The 15,759-nt window shown below is 38.0% G+C and overlaps 3 protein-coding genes across 3 annotated transcripts; 1 reads left to right on the top strand and 2 right to left on the bottom strand.

The window, feature by feature from the left end:
* Positions 1 to 752: 752 nt before the first annotated feature.
* LOC103330152 (uncharacterized) lies at positions 753 to 1,446 on the bottom strand. The gene has a single exon (XM_008232708.2). It carries the CDS (start codon positions 1,316 to 1,318, stop codon positions 944 to 946), a length of 375 nt encoding a protein of 124 aa, XP_008230930.1. The 5' UTR covers positions 1,319 to 1,446; the 3' UTR covers positions 753 to 943.
* A 2,532-nt stretch (positions 1,447 to 3,978) lies between these two features.
* Positions 3,979 to 7,063, top strand: GPDHP (NAD-dependent glycerol-3-phosphate dehydrogenase family protein). Its single transcript, XM_089051385.1, has 11 exons — positions 3,979 to 4,370; positions 4,716 to 4,792; positions 4,894 to 4,966; positions 5,053 to 5,270; positions 5,363 to 5,470; positions 5,705 to 5,768; positions 5,844 to 5,881; positions 5,968 to 6,088; positions 6,172 to 6,226; positions 6,311 to 6,359; positions 6,623 to 7,063. The coding sequence occupies exons 1-11, from the start codon at positions 4,043 to 4,045 to the stop codon at positions 6,773 to 6,775; spliced, it is 1,284 nt and encodes a 427-aa protein (XP_088907511.1). The 5' UTR covers positions 3,979 to 4,042; the 3' UTR covers positions 6,776 to 7,063.
* Positions 7,064 to 7,745: 682 nt separating this feature from the next.
* Positions 7,746 to 11,050, bottom strand: LOC103329760 (alpha/beta-Hydrolases superfamily protein). Its single transcript, XM_008232262.3, has 5 exons — positions 10,400 to 11,050; positions 9,423 to 9,459; positions 9,101 to 9,337; positions 8,955 to 9,002; positions 7,746 to 8,396 (listed from the first exon to the last, which is right to left on the bottom strand). The coding sequence occupies exons 1-5, from the start codon at positions 10,699 to 10,701 to the stop codon at positions 7,914 to 7,916; spliced, it is 1,107 nt and encodes a 368-aa protein (XP_008230484.1). The 5' UTR covers positions 10,702 to 11,050; the 3' UTR covers positions 7,746 to 7,913.
* Positions 11,051 to 15,759: the final 4,709 nt, after the last annotated feature.

A 15,759-nucleotide genomic window follows, 5' to 3' on the forward strand; every position in this document is an offset into this window, starting at 1 on the left:
CTAATTAATGGTGAGGGTCGTGAGATTTTTTGTTTTAAAACCAGTGTGCTATGAGTGGTCAAATGATTACACACACTAATATTACTGAAATTCAAAAATCCTTTCCTCTATTTCGTTCGTTAAGGTAGAGGAAGAAATTCCAAACATTATGAGTAATCCCACTCTTACCATATTCTCATACCATTTTATGCGACAAATGAAGTGGACAACCACAATATGTCATGAGAATCATGTCAGATGAAGTGGATAGCTACATTTGCATATCACATTTTTATTAAGCATGACATGATTCTCCAGTACCACGGATAATTGATTAGTTTAGTGGTTTCAATATTGAAAAATACCCAAAGTTTGAATATCTGTTAAGCATGCTTTTTTGGGTGGGTTATATCTGTTAAGCATGCTTTTTTGGGTGGGTTATTGCCTTTTTTTTCTTTGTTCTTTTTACACAGAAATTTTATTATTATTTATACATATGTGAAATTGAAAAAAAGGAAAATCGAATACAGGACTTCGTGTAGAAAGATAAATACTTTTAACGGCCACTTGGATTACATCAATATATAACTTAATATGTGAATGTATGGAACATTTGAAGCTGCCAAGTTTCGTTTCCATTTTGGCAGTGAAAGCCAGAGAGCTATTGCAAATTAACAATTTCAAATAATTCTTGGATTGGTAATATAATAAACTTAAAATTAGTAGTGATCAAATAATGAAGATACAAAAACAAAAACAAAAGAATATCCATGTGAAGAAGAATATAACATATGTATAGTATAGCATAGCAAGGTTGCCCCCATAGATCATCTTCGATATATTATTATTTTGCGGTCTAAGAGAGGTACCATTAATAAATAAATCTATGCATGGGAACTCCATTAAATTAAATATAAACAAAATTTAGCTTGATGAATGAATAAATTAATTAGAGGTAAACTCCTCAGTTCTTGATGAGCCTAGAGAAATCATCGACGGGATAATCTTCCTCAGCTGATGAAGGGTCTACTGGTCCCTCAGCTGTGACAATTCCTTCTGGGGCAGCTGCTTCATCAGCTTCGGTGGCAGCTGCCCCGCTGTCTGCCCAGCTGTCGCCGCCTGCAGGGGAAGGAGCAGGTGGCGAAGATATATCGCTAACAGGGGTTGGGGCAGCGGCAGCATCAGAGGCGCCGGGAGAAGGAGCTGATGATGATGATGAGGTGGCAGCGTCAGGCGACAAGGCTGGTGCATCGTCCGGTGAGGGTGCGGATGGTTCTTGTGCTATAACCCCAGAAATGGCAACAAAGATGAGAGCAAGGACAATCACTTGGCGTGCCATCTTTGCTTCTTGCACTGTCTAATTTGCACCTCTTATCAAAGTGTACGCAGTCAAGTTAAAGAAGGTGGACGTGGGTGGTGGGAGGGAGAGTAGGGATATATGTAGTTTGGTAGGATGGGATGAGGAGAGAGCAGAGATGGGTTTTCTTGGCTCTCCGGTGTTAGCGCATGGTTCTTCTATTATCTATCATCTATTATTAGAAAGAAAACAAGGACCTTAATTAACTTGTTTTTCTGTTGCAAATTTATTTATTTTGGGATTTGTAATGGCTTTGATTAGGTGGGGATTAAGTAATAGATTATGGGCCTCCATATCTCCATCTCCATCTCCATGGTGGTCTCATCGGCACAACCTCTTGTTAGCCCAAACAACCAGACAAAGAGAAATATATAGGACGGCTGTTACCCTAGAAATTCAAAATCCTGCCCACCACATTTATCCTCTTCATATCTCAACTATCAAGAATTCTATAGTGAGGTAAGGCCCTTAGACAAGGGAATATATCTTAACTGTATGATCAAATTTATTAGTTTTTTTGATGGTATCGTATCAAATTGGTTAGTTTGATTTAACAATTAAGATATATAACCTCATTTAAGGATCTTAGATAACGTCTCGCTATAAAATGACTAACTCAACTATACCAACACCCACTAGCCTACTACTACTATCATTTATACATGTACATGTCAACTATGTAACTTAAGCTTACCCTCCAACTAATTACTCATAAATATATAACTATTATTGAATACGATATTATTTTTAATATAAATAACTCAAATCGATACAAGGATAAATGAAACTTTTAATCATTTTAACTACAAATTGTTTGCCCGTTTTGCGTTCACTCCTGTGATGGAAGGGCAAAGTTCCCCACTGCCTTGAGAACCATAAACTGGTTGACAAGTCAGCTTTCTTTGGTGTGCGAGCGTGCACATCGCTAGCAAAACAAATTCTAGCAGACTTAGTTTGGAGTAGATAACTTGCGCCCAAGTTACTGATTTCTGCAAACAAACGATTGTGAATTTGGGTGAGGAATATCTCCCAAGTAAGTTCTTTTTCTTGCCTCAGACGGGTGAGGACTTTAACAATTTATCTCAAGATAAACAGGCTGTTCCGCGGCGAATGGTTGATGGAATTTAAATTTGTGCGAATCGATGGGATTTAAACTGCTTTTAAGCGTAATCGATGGATTTGAATCGCTTTTAGCGTAAGCGCCTTTTACAAAACTATAACAATAAATACTCATGCTAGAGAGATGAAGATACAATTGGAACTCCATTTGCTGGATGGGCGCTCGCTCGGCCGGATTTGAAATGTCCGGCCGGACTGAATCCGGCCGATTGGAAATGTCCGGCGGACTGGAATGTTGACAACTCTGATTGCTAAGTTTCAACTTCAAATCGATACCAAAGGTTGGTTCTGGCAGAGCTTCAATGTACTTTAAGCTTTTGTGAAGCTTCGAGTGGGCAGAATCGCGCTTCTTGGCGTATGGTCGTTCTCGAGGACTTCAGATGGGCTAGGGACTGCACTGTGAAATTTGAATGACTTATTTTCTAAGTCTGAACCTTGGGAATTCTAATCTAAAGCTGGTTTTCACTTGGAATTCAAGTGAGCTTCTTGAGTTGTTTGTTTGTGTCTTGGCTCAATGAGCTTTTGCTTCAGTGTTTTGAAGTCATTTTGAGTTTTTGTTTTTGATTGATTTTCTGGTTTTTTGAGTGTCCTCTACCCTGTCCACTCCTCCTTGTATTTATAGAAAAACTGTTTCTTCTCTGGAGTAGGGTGATTGTGTTTTTTTTTATTGGGCGGCAAAGATATTTTCCCCCTTTTCCTCCTTTTCTTCAATTACAGGTGATAGGCTTTCGGATAGGTGATCACTTCCTGTTTTTAGTCGCCTTCCTGACTCCACCTTTCGCTTATCCCTTTCGAGATTGTAACTGCGTATCTATCTTGGGAGATTTACCTTCTCTGTAAAAGATGAAAAAATCTCTGTATATACATATATAAGGGGACTTAATCTTGATTCTTCTTGATGTCACGAACCCTTCACCACTTCTTCTATGGCAGTTGTTATTGCTGACTTTTTCATTTCAGAGGTGCCTTTGCGACTTTTCATCCTCGACTGCCATTCGACTTTTATCCCAGAGGTGCCATGTCTTGTTGTTCCTCTTCCTGGACTCCTCTTCCTATTATGTTGGGCATGTGAGGCCCAAACCACTTTGTTTGTTCGATGGACCTTTGGATGTGTCAATTTTTGGCCCAAACACAAATCTCTTGCGAACATAATAATATATCATTTTATATGTGTCTACAAGAAGTGTGGAACCTAAAATCTACCATTCGCTCCATCTTATTCCCTTTGGAAATTTTCATTTATTAAACCTTTTAGTTATTAGTAGATATTACGTAGGGTAAGGGTATTGATACCAAAATCAAATGGGTCCACTACATTGACCAATGACACCAATATAACCATATATTCTTATCATAAAGTATTAATATTGTCTTTATTAAGTCTAGATAAAAATAAATAAATAAACAGAATTTAGCTTACATGACTAAAATATCAAAGTAAAATCAATATTTATATGAATTTTTTTTAAAAATTTATTTGGGCATGCATGAGAGATAAAACATACATAAATATATATTGTCAAAGTGTCAATCATAGAGGAGATCGCCAGATTTAACTGGAAACACATCGTTTGTGACGAAACGTGTATGGCATCTCCGCCCCGACGAGTGTCTTCTCTCTTATATTCTCTCCTGCCCTCCTCTCTCGCTCCTATTCCTCTCTTCCACGCATTACCCATTTACCCTTTGCTTCTTTCTTCCGTATTCTCTCCATCTCTCTCTCGTTCTCTCTCTTCATCCATGGCTCCAGAACTTCAACAAGACGGAGAAACTCTGCCCCAAAATAACAACACTTACACTAGTGACCATGACGCTCTTCACAAAACCAAAGTCACCGTTGTGGGTAGTGGCAACTGGGGCAGTGTGGCTGCCAAACTCATTGCCTCTAACACCCTCAGGCTCTCTTCTTTCCATGGTATATCTTTTATTTATTATTTGTTTTCGACATTTCCATTTTCTTTTTTTGCATGCAATGCAAGTCTGGATTTTTATTTATGCCACCAGTCAGAATTTTGGTTTATCCACTATTCTTGAATTCTACGTTTGGATTTGGTTGCTGTTGAGAAACTGAATAGAGCCTGATTTTGGAACAGGGTCTGATTTCTTAAAGAATGTCAAGTTAATTGCATTTCCTTGTTTGATTATGGGCTTTTGTGGTCTTGGTTGTTCAATGAATGAAAATTATGATATTCCAATACATGTTCAATTGATTTACTTCCATTTTCAATTCGAGTTTTGTTTTTTCTCCAATGAAATTTAGATGAAGTGAGAATGTGGGTATTTGAGGAAACGTTACCGAGTGGTGAGAAGCTCACAGATGCCATCAACCGAAACAATGTAAAAATCAATGACCTTTCATACATTCATTCATTCCTCTCCTCTTATATGTGATGAACCAATTCTTCCCATTTAATCTTCCTATCCATTTTCTTCAATAGGAAAATGTGAAATATCTGCCCGGCATAAAGCTGGGGAAAAATGTTGTTGCAGACCCAGACCTTGATAGTGCAGGTACTCAATTTCGATGTTTCTAAACTTGTGTAATTTGTTGGGTACTTGGAGCAAATTTTTGTAATTCAAGTGGGGGAGTTTTGCAGTGAATGGTGCAAACATGTTGGTGTTTGTTACTCCACATCAATTTATGGAGGGTATATGCAAGAGACTTGTTGGGAAGATAAAAGGGGATGTGGAAGCTATTTCCCTCATCAAAGGAATGGAGGTCAAGATGGAGGGCCCGTGCATGATCTCTACACTCATCTCAGAGCAATTGGGCATTAATTGTTGTGTTCTAATGGGAGCAAACATAGCTAATGAGGTAATTTGGCCCGACTTTTCAATCTATTTTAGAGCTTTCTTGTGCCAGATCATCAAATCTAGTTTATCTGAAATTAGAGACTGTTTGTGTAGATTGCTTTGGAGAAATTTAGTGAAGCCACAGTTGGATACAGAGAAAACAGAGCGATTGCAGAGAAATGGGTTCATTTGTTTAGTACTCCCTACTTCATAGTCACACCTGTGAGTACATCAAATACATTGTTACAAATCAATGTCATAATAAAGTACTCTTACTATCATGAATCTTGGCATGGGCGGGAACTACTTTAACATCCACTCAATGTAGTAAGCATTTGATAGCATGTAAGCACTGAAAGCTTTTGATGCATCATAAAATTGGATTTTGTGATTTAGATCGACTAAATATTGAAGGTTTGCTCCGTTCACACTTTTTGGGTCGTATGAAATTCATAGGTCCAAGACGTGGAAGGAGTAGAACTGTGTGGGACCCTGAAAAATGTTGTGGCCATAGCAGCAGGTTTGTAGTACTAATGTCTCTTTCCCTTCTCAAGTTTGAATGAGCAATTAATGGGTTTAATTACTAATGGAACAGGTTTTGTGGATGGATTGGAGATGGGAAATAACACAAAGGTAAGTTCAAACATTTCCGTATAGTTTGAACCCATGTCTCATCTGCCTTTTCTATTTCATTTTGACCGGTTATTTTGAATGACCAGGCTGCAATTATGAGAATTGGTCTAAGAGAGATGAAGGCATTTTCCAAGATGTTGTTTTCATCTGTCAAGGACAGCACCTTCTTTGAAAGCTGTGGTGTTGCTGATCTCATCACAACATGCTGTAAGGAAGCAGGAGGATTTCTTCCTTCTATTTATTTTATTTTTCTTTCTTAAGTTTCTGTCTAACCTCAGTGTGTATGGCAGTGGGTGGAAGAAACAGGAAAGTTGCTGAAGCTTTTGCAAGGGGTGGAGGGAAAAGGTAAAAGCTTTAAAGCTCCAGCAGATAAAAACCTTGTAAAAGTAAAAAGTATTTAACTATCGCCCTTATGTTTGTTGTCTGCAGATCATTTGATGAGCTCGAAGCAGAAATGCTGCAGGGTCAAAAATTACAGGTTTATATTAAACATTATAAACAGATAACTGAACTGTGTTATTACTCAGATTTGTACATTGATTACATATGCACAAGAAGTTGTGATGGTTTTCAAACATATCTTTGTTATCTCTAACTTGTTAATAGTATCTGGAAGAACCTTAAGAGGATTTGTATTTTGAGTCCACAAACATATCTATAGCTTGATCTTGTGCAGATGCAGCCTGAAGCTATCTGTTTATATCTCTCATTATTTAACAGTTATTTTTTCCTTTTCTGAAGGGTGTGTCAACAGCAAAAGAAGTTTATGAAGTTCTAAGCCACCGTGGGTGGCTGGAGTTTTTCCCACTGTTTGCAACAGTTCACGAGATCTGCATTGGCTCCCTTCCTCCGTCAGCCATAGTTGAGCACTTTGAGCGCAAACCTGAACTCTAGCTGGCTCTCTCTGATAAATGGCAGTTTATTCAATTAAGCTCGTTTGCAAGAAAGCGAGGACTTGAAACTTGGAATGTTGGTTCACACAGAAGTCAGCACTTTGCAACAATAGATGGTTGCAGGAACAAAATACATAACCTGCTCAGAAGCTATTTTCACTGACAGGAATGAAATTAGAATGTGTAATCAAATTGTACTCATGTTTCACGCAGAATGACTAATTAACACCAAGTTGTAAACTGCTTTAGGGAAGATACGAGTAATACAATAAAGAACTAGAATCAACCATTTCTGGTGTCACAATTTGAGAATGAGAGATTGAAATATTGATTGAAAGCTGATGGAGTTGAAAACGCAACGAGAGGACTTTGAGTTTCAGTCCAGCTTATTGGCGGGCCTGGACCGAGTTTACAACCTAAAGGATTAAACATCGGAAATTGTTCCAAATAGTCAATTGTCGTTTCCAAATCCAAACTAGTTTGCATCCTCCCTGAGTTTATCAGCCATCACGTTTGTAAACCTTAGTGGAGATGCGATGTAAAATTGGCTAGCACCGTTTGTGATTGAAAAAAAGACAGTCGGGCCTTCGTTATTGGTATTCCAAAAAATAACGGTGCTTAAAAAAGACAGTCGTACCTTTGTTATTGGTATTCCAAAAAAGTTATTATGTACTCAGCACTCTAAAAAAGTTAGTAGAGAGCACAATGATAATAGCGATCGCTACTCATTGTCAATGGCATCAACTCCTGGCCTAAGGAGAATAGAAGATAACATCACAGTTTGGAGCGTAGTTTGTCATCTGCGACGTTTATGCCAATGCTTTTTTCAATTTGTAGTTTGTTTGTAGGTATAGTTTATGTCAATACATTACAATTGAGTAAGGTTTTCACTTTCCACTCTTTTGTAGTTCTGTTCCCTTCTGGTGAGAACCCAAGAGAGTGGATTGCATTCACATGAAAGAAGAAAACCATAATAAACCCAAACCCTTTCTCATTTCATGCAATAGTAGTTATACAACTGCCACAAATACAAATTACACAGCAAGAATACCATAAATTAGAAGAAAGAAAGACCCAAATAATTTTCCCACAACACCAAACCCAGGCTTTGAATTTTGCATATGGTTTTATAACAACATTTACCCAGTTCGTATTCTATCCAACCGATCAACACTCTTCCGTGCTCTGTCCAGTTGGTGGTCAATACTTTTTCTGGACTTTTCATGGCAGTCCACGCTTCTCCGAGACCTTTCCATATGATCAAAAGATACTCTTAATTTTTCTAGTTTATCAGCACTAATGAATTGATTTTTCAGCTTTTCAGGCCTATCAGTGCTCTTCCTTGGTTTTTCTCTTCGATCTGTGCTCTTCCTTGAAACTTCGTAAACATCAGTACTCTTCCGAGGCTGCTCAAATTGGTCTGTGCTTCTCCTAGAATTGTACCTTTGGGAAGGAGACTTCTCAACAGTTGATATGAACTTCTTGAGATGCCTGATATACTCAGGATACAGCTCTAAATCACAGTGGTTCCCTCCTTTAAGCCATAGTGGTTCATACTTCTCTTTACATAGTTCCCACAGTTGCTTCCCATGAGAGCAATCAACTACTTCGTCTGCAGTTCCCTACAAAAAGATATAATGACGAACAAATGTGAAGATTTACGAATTAAACAAGGACGATTGCCATCTCACCCTAGATAACCCTTCAATGTGGCATTCCAGATGCGTGAGGATCAAAGAGATCCCTTATTCAACAGCAGCAATACTCTCTTTCGTAAAATTTCATTATTGAGCTAAGACATTTGTAGCCTAGGAAATAAACTGTTAAGAACTGCAGGGTTTTCTCCGATCCGATGCATCAACAAAAAACTGTTGACTATTTGTTATCCGGCATGCAAACAAATTACTCTCCCAATAATCAGTAAAATTTCATCTCATCATGTCAACCTATAGAGACCTAAAGCAAATCAGAAGAATAAATTATCCTGCTGGATTATAAAATTGGCCATGTATTTGACCATCCAAAGAATAAATAATCTAAACTCTATATGGTATGGAAACAAAAAAAAAGTCATTCTTATGCCAGTCTTTCATGCCTCGTACATCTATAAACCCAATACCGGCATACATTTATCATATAAGCAAATTACAAAGTAGAAAAATCCGGAGTAGCATACTTACATGAATGATGAGAACAGGACAATTGACCAGTGGAATTTTATCAATATTCTGCGCACAAATGACACCATAAAGCACACAATTAGATCAAGGTCATAAACTCGCCAAACAACCATAAGATTGGATAACCAAAATGAAAGTTGTCTTACCTTATAAATGTCAAACCAGTATGTACGCTTTACAGGATACATGACCCTTAAACCAGATAGTATGGGACTATGCAGGACAACAGCTCTTAACTGAGGCAGCCGAGCAGCAAGATCCAATGTGGGGCCGCTTCCAACAGATTGGCCATAGAGAATGATATCTTCCTGCTTAGTACCATAGCTTTCTTCAAGACACTTATATGCAGCTTCAATATCGGCATATGTATTCTGCTCACTTGCCTGGAACAGAGAAAATACGGCTTTACACGATGCATTGTGCTCAACAACTAGTTAATACAAAAAGATAACTGTTCAAATAACAGACCTTTCCAGATGATTGCCCATACCCTGAATAGTCATACCTGAAAAAAACGCAGATATATATAAGGATCTTACCACCATTCTATTTTATTACTCAGACTTGTAATTGTAAGAATGCGAATACTCTTAATTATAATGACACATAACAGATAAATGATAAATCATGTAATGGAGAATTTATTTCTAAAAATCAAGGATGGCATAACTTGTCGAAAACAAAATTTAGAAGAAAGCTGGAACTATGGATGTGGTGATTGCTGGTATTAGACACTGGCATGGAAAGGCATCATGCAGCGTGAAGACTACACAATCAATTATGCACTTCAGGCACAAAGCTACACCAAACTGCAATCCTCACAGTATGAAAGGTGCTAGCAGTTACACAATCTAAAACTGGACTGTTCACTCTAAGCACGCAAAGGGGCTGGATAATTCAATCAATAGATCACAGAAATGGTAGATCAATGGACCGAACCACAGCATCATAACTAATTTCGATTTCATGAAATTAACGGGTATATCTAAGCATAAAAACCGCAGCTACATCGCACTTTATCCATAACTAAAAATCAAACCTTTATTTTAGAAGGATTCTACTACAAGTCTCAAGAAAACTACTCCAAAATGCCTTTCAAGCTATTTTACCATAATTCCAGCTCACCACTTACAAGACATCCACTGTATAGCAAATCAATACGAAGAAACATTCATATTACCATAAAATACCAGCAAAGTACAGCTGATCACTGGACTAATAAAACCCAGATGCCAAGAATAGTAAGCGAGTGACAAAAACGAACAAAAAGCTCCGAATTTAGAAAAACCCAGATGCCAACACTGACAAGTAAGTGAGAACAAAGAGCAAAAAGCTCGAAATCTGGAAGCCAATATTCCAAAAGTGGCAGAGAAAATAGGAGAAAGTATCAAAGAAAGAGGTAAACTTGGAAGAGAGAGAGAGAGTAGTAGAAGTAAACAGAGTACCCCATGAGATTGACGCGCAAGTGGATGCTCAATTCGATGAACAGCTCGTACATCTGGCCCAGATCGGCGGCGTTGCCATGAGAGTAAAGCAGAGTAGAAGTGGCCAAGGGGTGGCGAATGTAGATGGCCACTATCTCAGTGCCACGCCGAGTCGGCAATTTGAGAACCTCGACGTTTTCTCGGTGAGGGAATGGGCTGAGAAGCAAGAGACCAGTGTGGTCGTCTGTGATGAGCTTGTAGGATGGTGGGTTCGGTGGGAAAAAGGCGAACTTGGCCGCCATGGACGAGGTCACCCCACCCATCACTCTCTCTCTCTCTGAATTGCACTCTCAGTCTCTCTCTCTCTCACTGTAATGGGGAAAAAGAATATTAATTTTGATTGGATTTTTATGTGGGAATTAAGCTCAGATCGACATTCCTTGCTGCTTTTTCCTTTTCTCCAGAAGATTAGACTTTATTCTTTTACGGCAAAAGAAAAAGAGAGACTCAATCAGAGAGAAGAGAAGTTGTTCTTGTCATCGTGGCTATTATAAATATATTGTATGAGCTACTTCAAATGTATGTATATCATATATGTCTCCGTGTGCAGTTGAAGAGAGATGGAGCATAAAGAACTAGAGATAGAGAGAGAATGTGTCTACTTAGCAGAAAAGAAGCAAAGAAAAAAGAAAACAAAAAAAAGAGAGAGGAGAGAGAGGTTTCACTGTGTTTTACAGTTTACTTGGTTTGAGATAGCAAAACAGTATTATCCTTATCTCCGTGATTTACATGTTTTTATTGGGATGATAGGGTGAAAGCCCCACAGTCAGAGTGAGTCACACAGAGGGGATGGACCATGGGACCTCCTCCTCCTTTGCATGCATCATTTGTAGGGTCAGGGGAAATTGACAGAAGAAGTGCAGTTTGCAAAACCACTAACCACTAACCCCCCATGCACCCATGTGGATAAAGTTGCTTGTCGTTTCAATTTTTCACCATGAGCCGTTCCTGCCAATTCAACCAAAAAAAAAAAAACGAATGATTAAAGTGGATGATAAAAGATAAACCAATGTGAAAACCAATTAACATGCCCAAAAATCAGAACTAAAGCAAAGTCCACACATGAGGTTGGCGCAATAGTGCTTAGGATTCCAGGGAGAGGTAGCTTTCCCCAGCTAAGAGAGAATAAAAATGCATAAAAAGAGAGCCTGATAATTTGGAAATATCAGAATGAAAGTCCAACTTTGCTCTGGCTGAATCACATTATGAATTTGGGTGGGGATGGGGGATGATGCAAAATTTATGTCGACAAACAGTGCTCTAAAGAAGTTAGCTCTCATTCTTCATTCCGTCAAGGTTCTCTAAAAAAAAAAAGTTAGCTCTCAGTTGATTAACTCTCTTAATAACATGCAGGATTCTTTAATGATAACCATATATGAAATGGACCCTTTGATGTAGCTAACTCTGGTATCCTGAATTTGGGTTTTAATTAAGTTTATGTTAGTTTTCTTGGTGATAGACTTGAGAAACTTGAAGAGAAATGAAGGAAAGAATTGAAAAACACAGTTGAGTAGAATAGTGTTTTTACTTTTTTCCTTTCTTCCTTTTTAGGTGATACAGCAAACCCAAAAAGATTTCAAAAATTGTGAAAGGGTCTCTTCAGCTATGCAAAGCAACAAGGCATGCAAATTACAATACACCCCCATCCCCCTCACAGGTCACACTCACACCCACACCAGATATAAATCATATTGAATTGAAGTGACCAATACATAAGTCATATGATTGTTTGATTTTTTCATGCCCTGCCTGCCACAGATCCCAGTACTCGTATTTCAATAGGTTTTTTAGGTTTTAGACATAAAAAAAATTTCACTTTTGGAAAAAGCCAAAGCTTTTTCAAAAAGGACAAAAAAACCACTCAACTTTCAAATCAAAGACATGCAAATGTATTGGATTCCTTAGAAATCTAAAAATAAATAAGGGCATTTTTGTCCATTTTTGCTTCTTTTAAAATTTTTCTCTCTCCTTTTGCCCATCTTCATGTAAACAGAAATTTGTAAAATTGCTCTCCAAAATAGTGTAAGTTCATATCCAAAACCCTTTTGTCCCACTCAGAATGCCCAAACAGATATTCAACTCTCTCTCACCATTCCACAGATCCCAGTACTGGTATTTACCCATCTCCATAAACACAAGTGTAAATAAAAATGTTGCAGGATGATGTATGGGTTTTGTTGTGATTTCTTTATTTATTACAAAGTTGCAGAAAACAAAAAGGTTGCTCCTTTTAAGGTCGCATATAAAAAAATGAAAATGCCAGCACTTCATAGCTAGCTAGCTAGCTAGGGATCCTCCTAAGCTCCTCCTGATGAAAAGAAAGTTTGCACATCACGTGCCAAATGGGTCAGTTGGTCAAAAACTAATAACGTTGTTTTCCTTGGTTTAACAACCAGCCAGGCAGCCACACCTTTAAGGCCAAATTTCAGGACTCAGCCAGCTTCGGGTCAACAAGACAAACACTAAAAATTCTAGGTGGAAAATGACTTAAGAACGACCAATATAACTACAATGAAATCAAATAGACGATCGACAGAGAAGAGAATGAAGCCAAAGGCAGAATAAAGCTGTATGTTTATGTCGTCTTGGGATCCATAATGATAATATCATCAAATCAAGCAAAGGAAAATGAAAACCTAGTGGTAGGGCTCACTTCCCTTTAAATATCTTTCTCCCTGTTATGGTGATGGGGTTGATGAGACATGTCTCTTTTAAGCAGCCGAGATTCCGTTAATGGCCTCTGAACATAAATACCATATTTCTCCTCCTTGTTTTATAAAACAATGAAAGAACGAGTTATAATATAAATGAATATACACGTGTGCAAGTTATATCACGTGATCGTACTCCAATACTATTATATAATTTTTCAGAAATAACAATGTATAAGGTTATATCACGTAATCGTACTCAAATATCATTATATAATTTTTCAGAAATAACAATGTATAAGGGGATCAAAACTTGAAAACCTGGCTCAATCATCATCCTTAATATGAACTCTGTTTTCAATTAGTGTCATTTTTATGCACTATACGTACATAGAAAAACAAGGACCATACTCCAAACAAGGCAGAAAAACTCAAATTTTAAAATCTGAACGCCAATTCAGATGATATATGGCAGGATTTCCCAATAATTCTGAGGTTTAGTATGAGCGAGTCAATAATATGAGGGGATTGTCCCCTTTCTTAAGAACAGCGGGCACCACAGCAGTTGAACACATTCCCACATTGGCACATTACTTGAAATCTTGAATGATACATTTTGGTTTGGTTTGGATCGTCTTCAACTACACTACACATTAATAAATGAAAAGGAATTAACTTTGTGCACGGGTTTGGATCCCACGTTTCCAGGTCATGTGTTTGAAGCCCAATTGGGCCAAAAATCCGAGCCAATGGGACCCAATTGATTGTCAGTTTGATATGGATTTGGGTTGAGCCCTTTTCATCACTTGGCATGGTTTGGTTTGGGCTTTTACAAAAACCTGTTGATTGAATTGAAGCCCATAGCTAACGGCTGCGATTGAGACGAAATACAGAGTACACAGAGAGCTTGGCTACTTCAGATACGTCTGTTCATGGTGATACAGAGAGAGCTCTCCCCTAATAATATCTTTCAATTGGTTCACACACAGAGCAGAAGATGGACAACTGAACCTCACATCATTTGTAAAACTAAGGAAATGAGACAGAAAAGTTCAGATACAAGTTCTGTTATTGTACAGGAACATTTTTCTTCATTTATATTGCTGTACTGTCTAAACATGGTGCTTGACACTAGAATTGGTAAGCTAAGCTGCATGTATTCAAAACAAACACGAATAGGAATTCGACCAAATTCGTGTTTTCCAACACAGTCAATGATTTCTAAAACCATGCTAAACTATAAGGCAGGCAACATCTAGGCACTAATCCTTCATTCTTGATCTTGCACAAGAATTAAGGCACTACCATCAGTCGTCAAAAGAAACAAAAAGGTAAAAACTTGCATCAACAGTTCACCATTTGAACTCAAACTCACAGTCTCTTGCAAGTTGCAAGCATCCTTTGATATCAGTTGTAGACATGAGCAATCTGGAATTGCAAAAGCATAGGCCTTTTGCTCATAAACATTTAGCTCTCATCCATGGACCATAACCATAGTAATGAATTTCTACCCACATCCATTCTAAATTCCTAGGTTGGTAACATCAGAATGTGTCCATGGCATGCATACATGAATCTATTTAAATAAGCAAAGTCAACAAAAGCATCAAAACTCGAATTACATGCTTAGTATTCGACGAGCAACAAATACCAATACAATCCAAATCAGCTAAACAGCAACCAAACTTATGTAACAACAATGAGTAACCGTGTTTAAGCTCTGAACAATATCTTTCATTATATCTGTCAAAAAACGCATTAAGTATAGGAAAAGCTTTTATCTTGCAAAACCCAATAGCACGTTAAGCGAATTAGAAAGCCCGGCACAATGTCCCATCATCAAATCTCACCTAACAAAGAGACTAAGTCTGTCTCTGGAGACGCTTCCTCAGCTTCCTGTACTTGTGCTTGTTCATCTTCCTCTTCCTCTTCTTCTTCACACTATCGGCCCAGACCTTCCGCGAGTCATCAAACTCCACTTCTTCGGCCTCGGATGAGACCAACCCAGATGATGAAATCGGGCTTAAACAAATCCCAAATGGAAAGCTGGGGAAAATATGTGAGAAACCATAGGAGCCAAAGTTTTGTGTTTTAGGTACAACCAACAATGGACTTAGATTTAGGATTTGATGTGGGTCGGGATTGGTTTGGTCGAGATGAGGTTGGTGAAGAATAAGATTTGGCGCTGCAGGATTGTGTAAAGCATCGATTATTCTCGTGGGTTGTGATCTTCTAAGGACCCTTTGGATCGTTGAAGCCATTGAAGCCTTCGTAGCTGTACAGGGCTGTGGTGAATTGACTTCCCCTATGAAGGTCGGACCAAAAGAAAAAATAAAGAAAAACGACTTCCCCGGTGAAGAATGCTTGTTTGTCTACAGGGTTTTGCCTATTCTTATATGGGGTTTTGCCTCTATTGCAAGGACCCGAACTATAGTTACGTTTGAGTTCGAAAAGTGTGTTGATTGTAATTTTTGTTCTAATGTGAACTACTAAACTCTAAACTCGCTCTAAAATCAAAACACAAAATTTCAATGTTTTCATGTTATAAATTAGATACACTAGTTTTTGCTTCAAATTCTTTTAATTTTGATATTAGATCGCTCCGTTATTGTAATAACTCTTTATGATTAGTTTGTGACTAATTTGTATTAACGCTAGTGGTTTTTTTGG

Source organism: Prunus mume, linkage group LG4 (assembly GCF_029339155.1).
Source record: "Prunus mume cultivar Tortuosa linkage group LG4, ASM2933915v1, whole genome shotgun sequence".
Lineage (NCBI taxonomy): Eukaryota > Viridiplantae > Streptophyta > Magnoliopsida > Rosales > Rosaceae > Prunus > Prunus mume.

Coding starts and splice junctions, on each gene's coding strand:
- LOC103329760 (XM_008232262.3), bottom strand. CDS start 10,701: ATGGGTGGGGTGACCTCGTCCATGGCGGCCAAGTTCGCCTTTTTCCCA. Junction 9,460..10,399: donor TTGCGCGTCAATCTCATGGG/GTACTCTGTTTA, acceptor CGTTTTTTTCAG/GTATGACTATTCAGGGTATG. Junction 8,397..8,954: donor GTCCTGTTCTCATCATTCAT/GTAAGTATGCTA, acceptor ATCTTTTTGTAG/GGAACTGCAGACGAAGTAGT.
- LOC103330152 (XM_008232708.2), bottom strand. CDS start 1,318: ATGGCACGCCAAGTGATTGTCCTTGCTCTCATCTTTGTTGCCATTTCT.
- GPDHP (XM_089051385.1), top strand. CDS start 4,043: ATGGCATCTCCGCCCCGACGAGTGTCTTCTCTCTTATATTCTCTCCTG. Junction 4,371..4,715: donor CAGGCTCTCTTCTTTCCATG/GTATATCTTTTA, acceptor AATGAAATTTAG/ATGAAGTGAGAATGTGGGTA. Junction 6,227..6,310: donor GCAAGGGGTGGAGGGAAAAG/GTAAAAGCTTTA, acceptor TGTTGTCTGCAG/ATCATTTGATGAGCTCGAAG.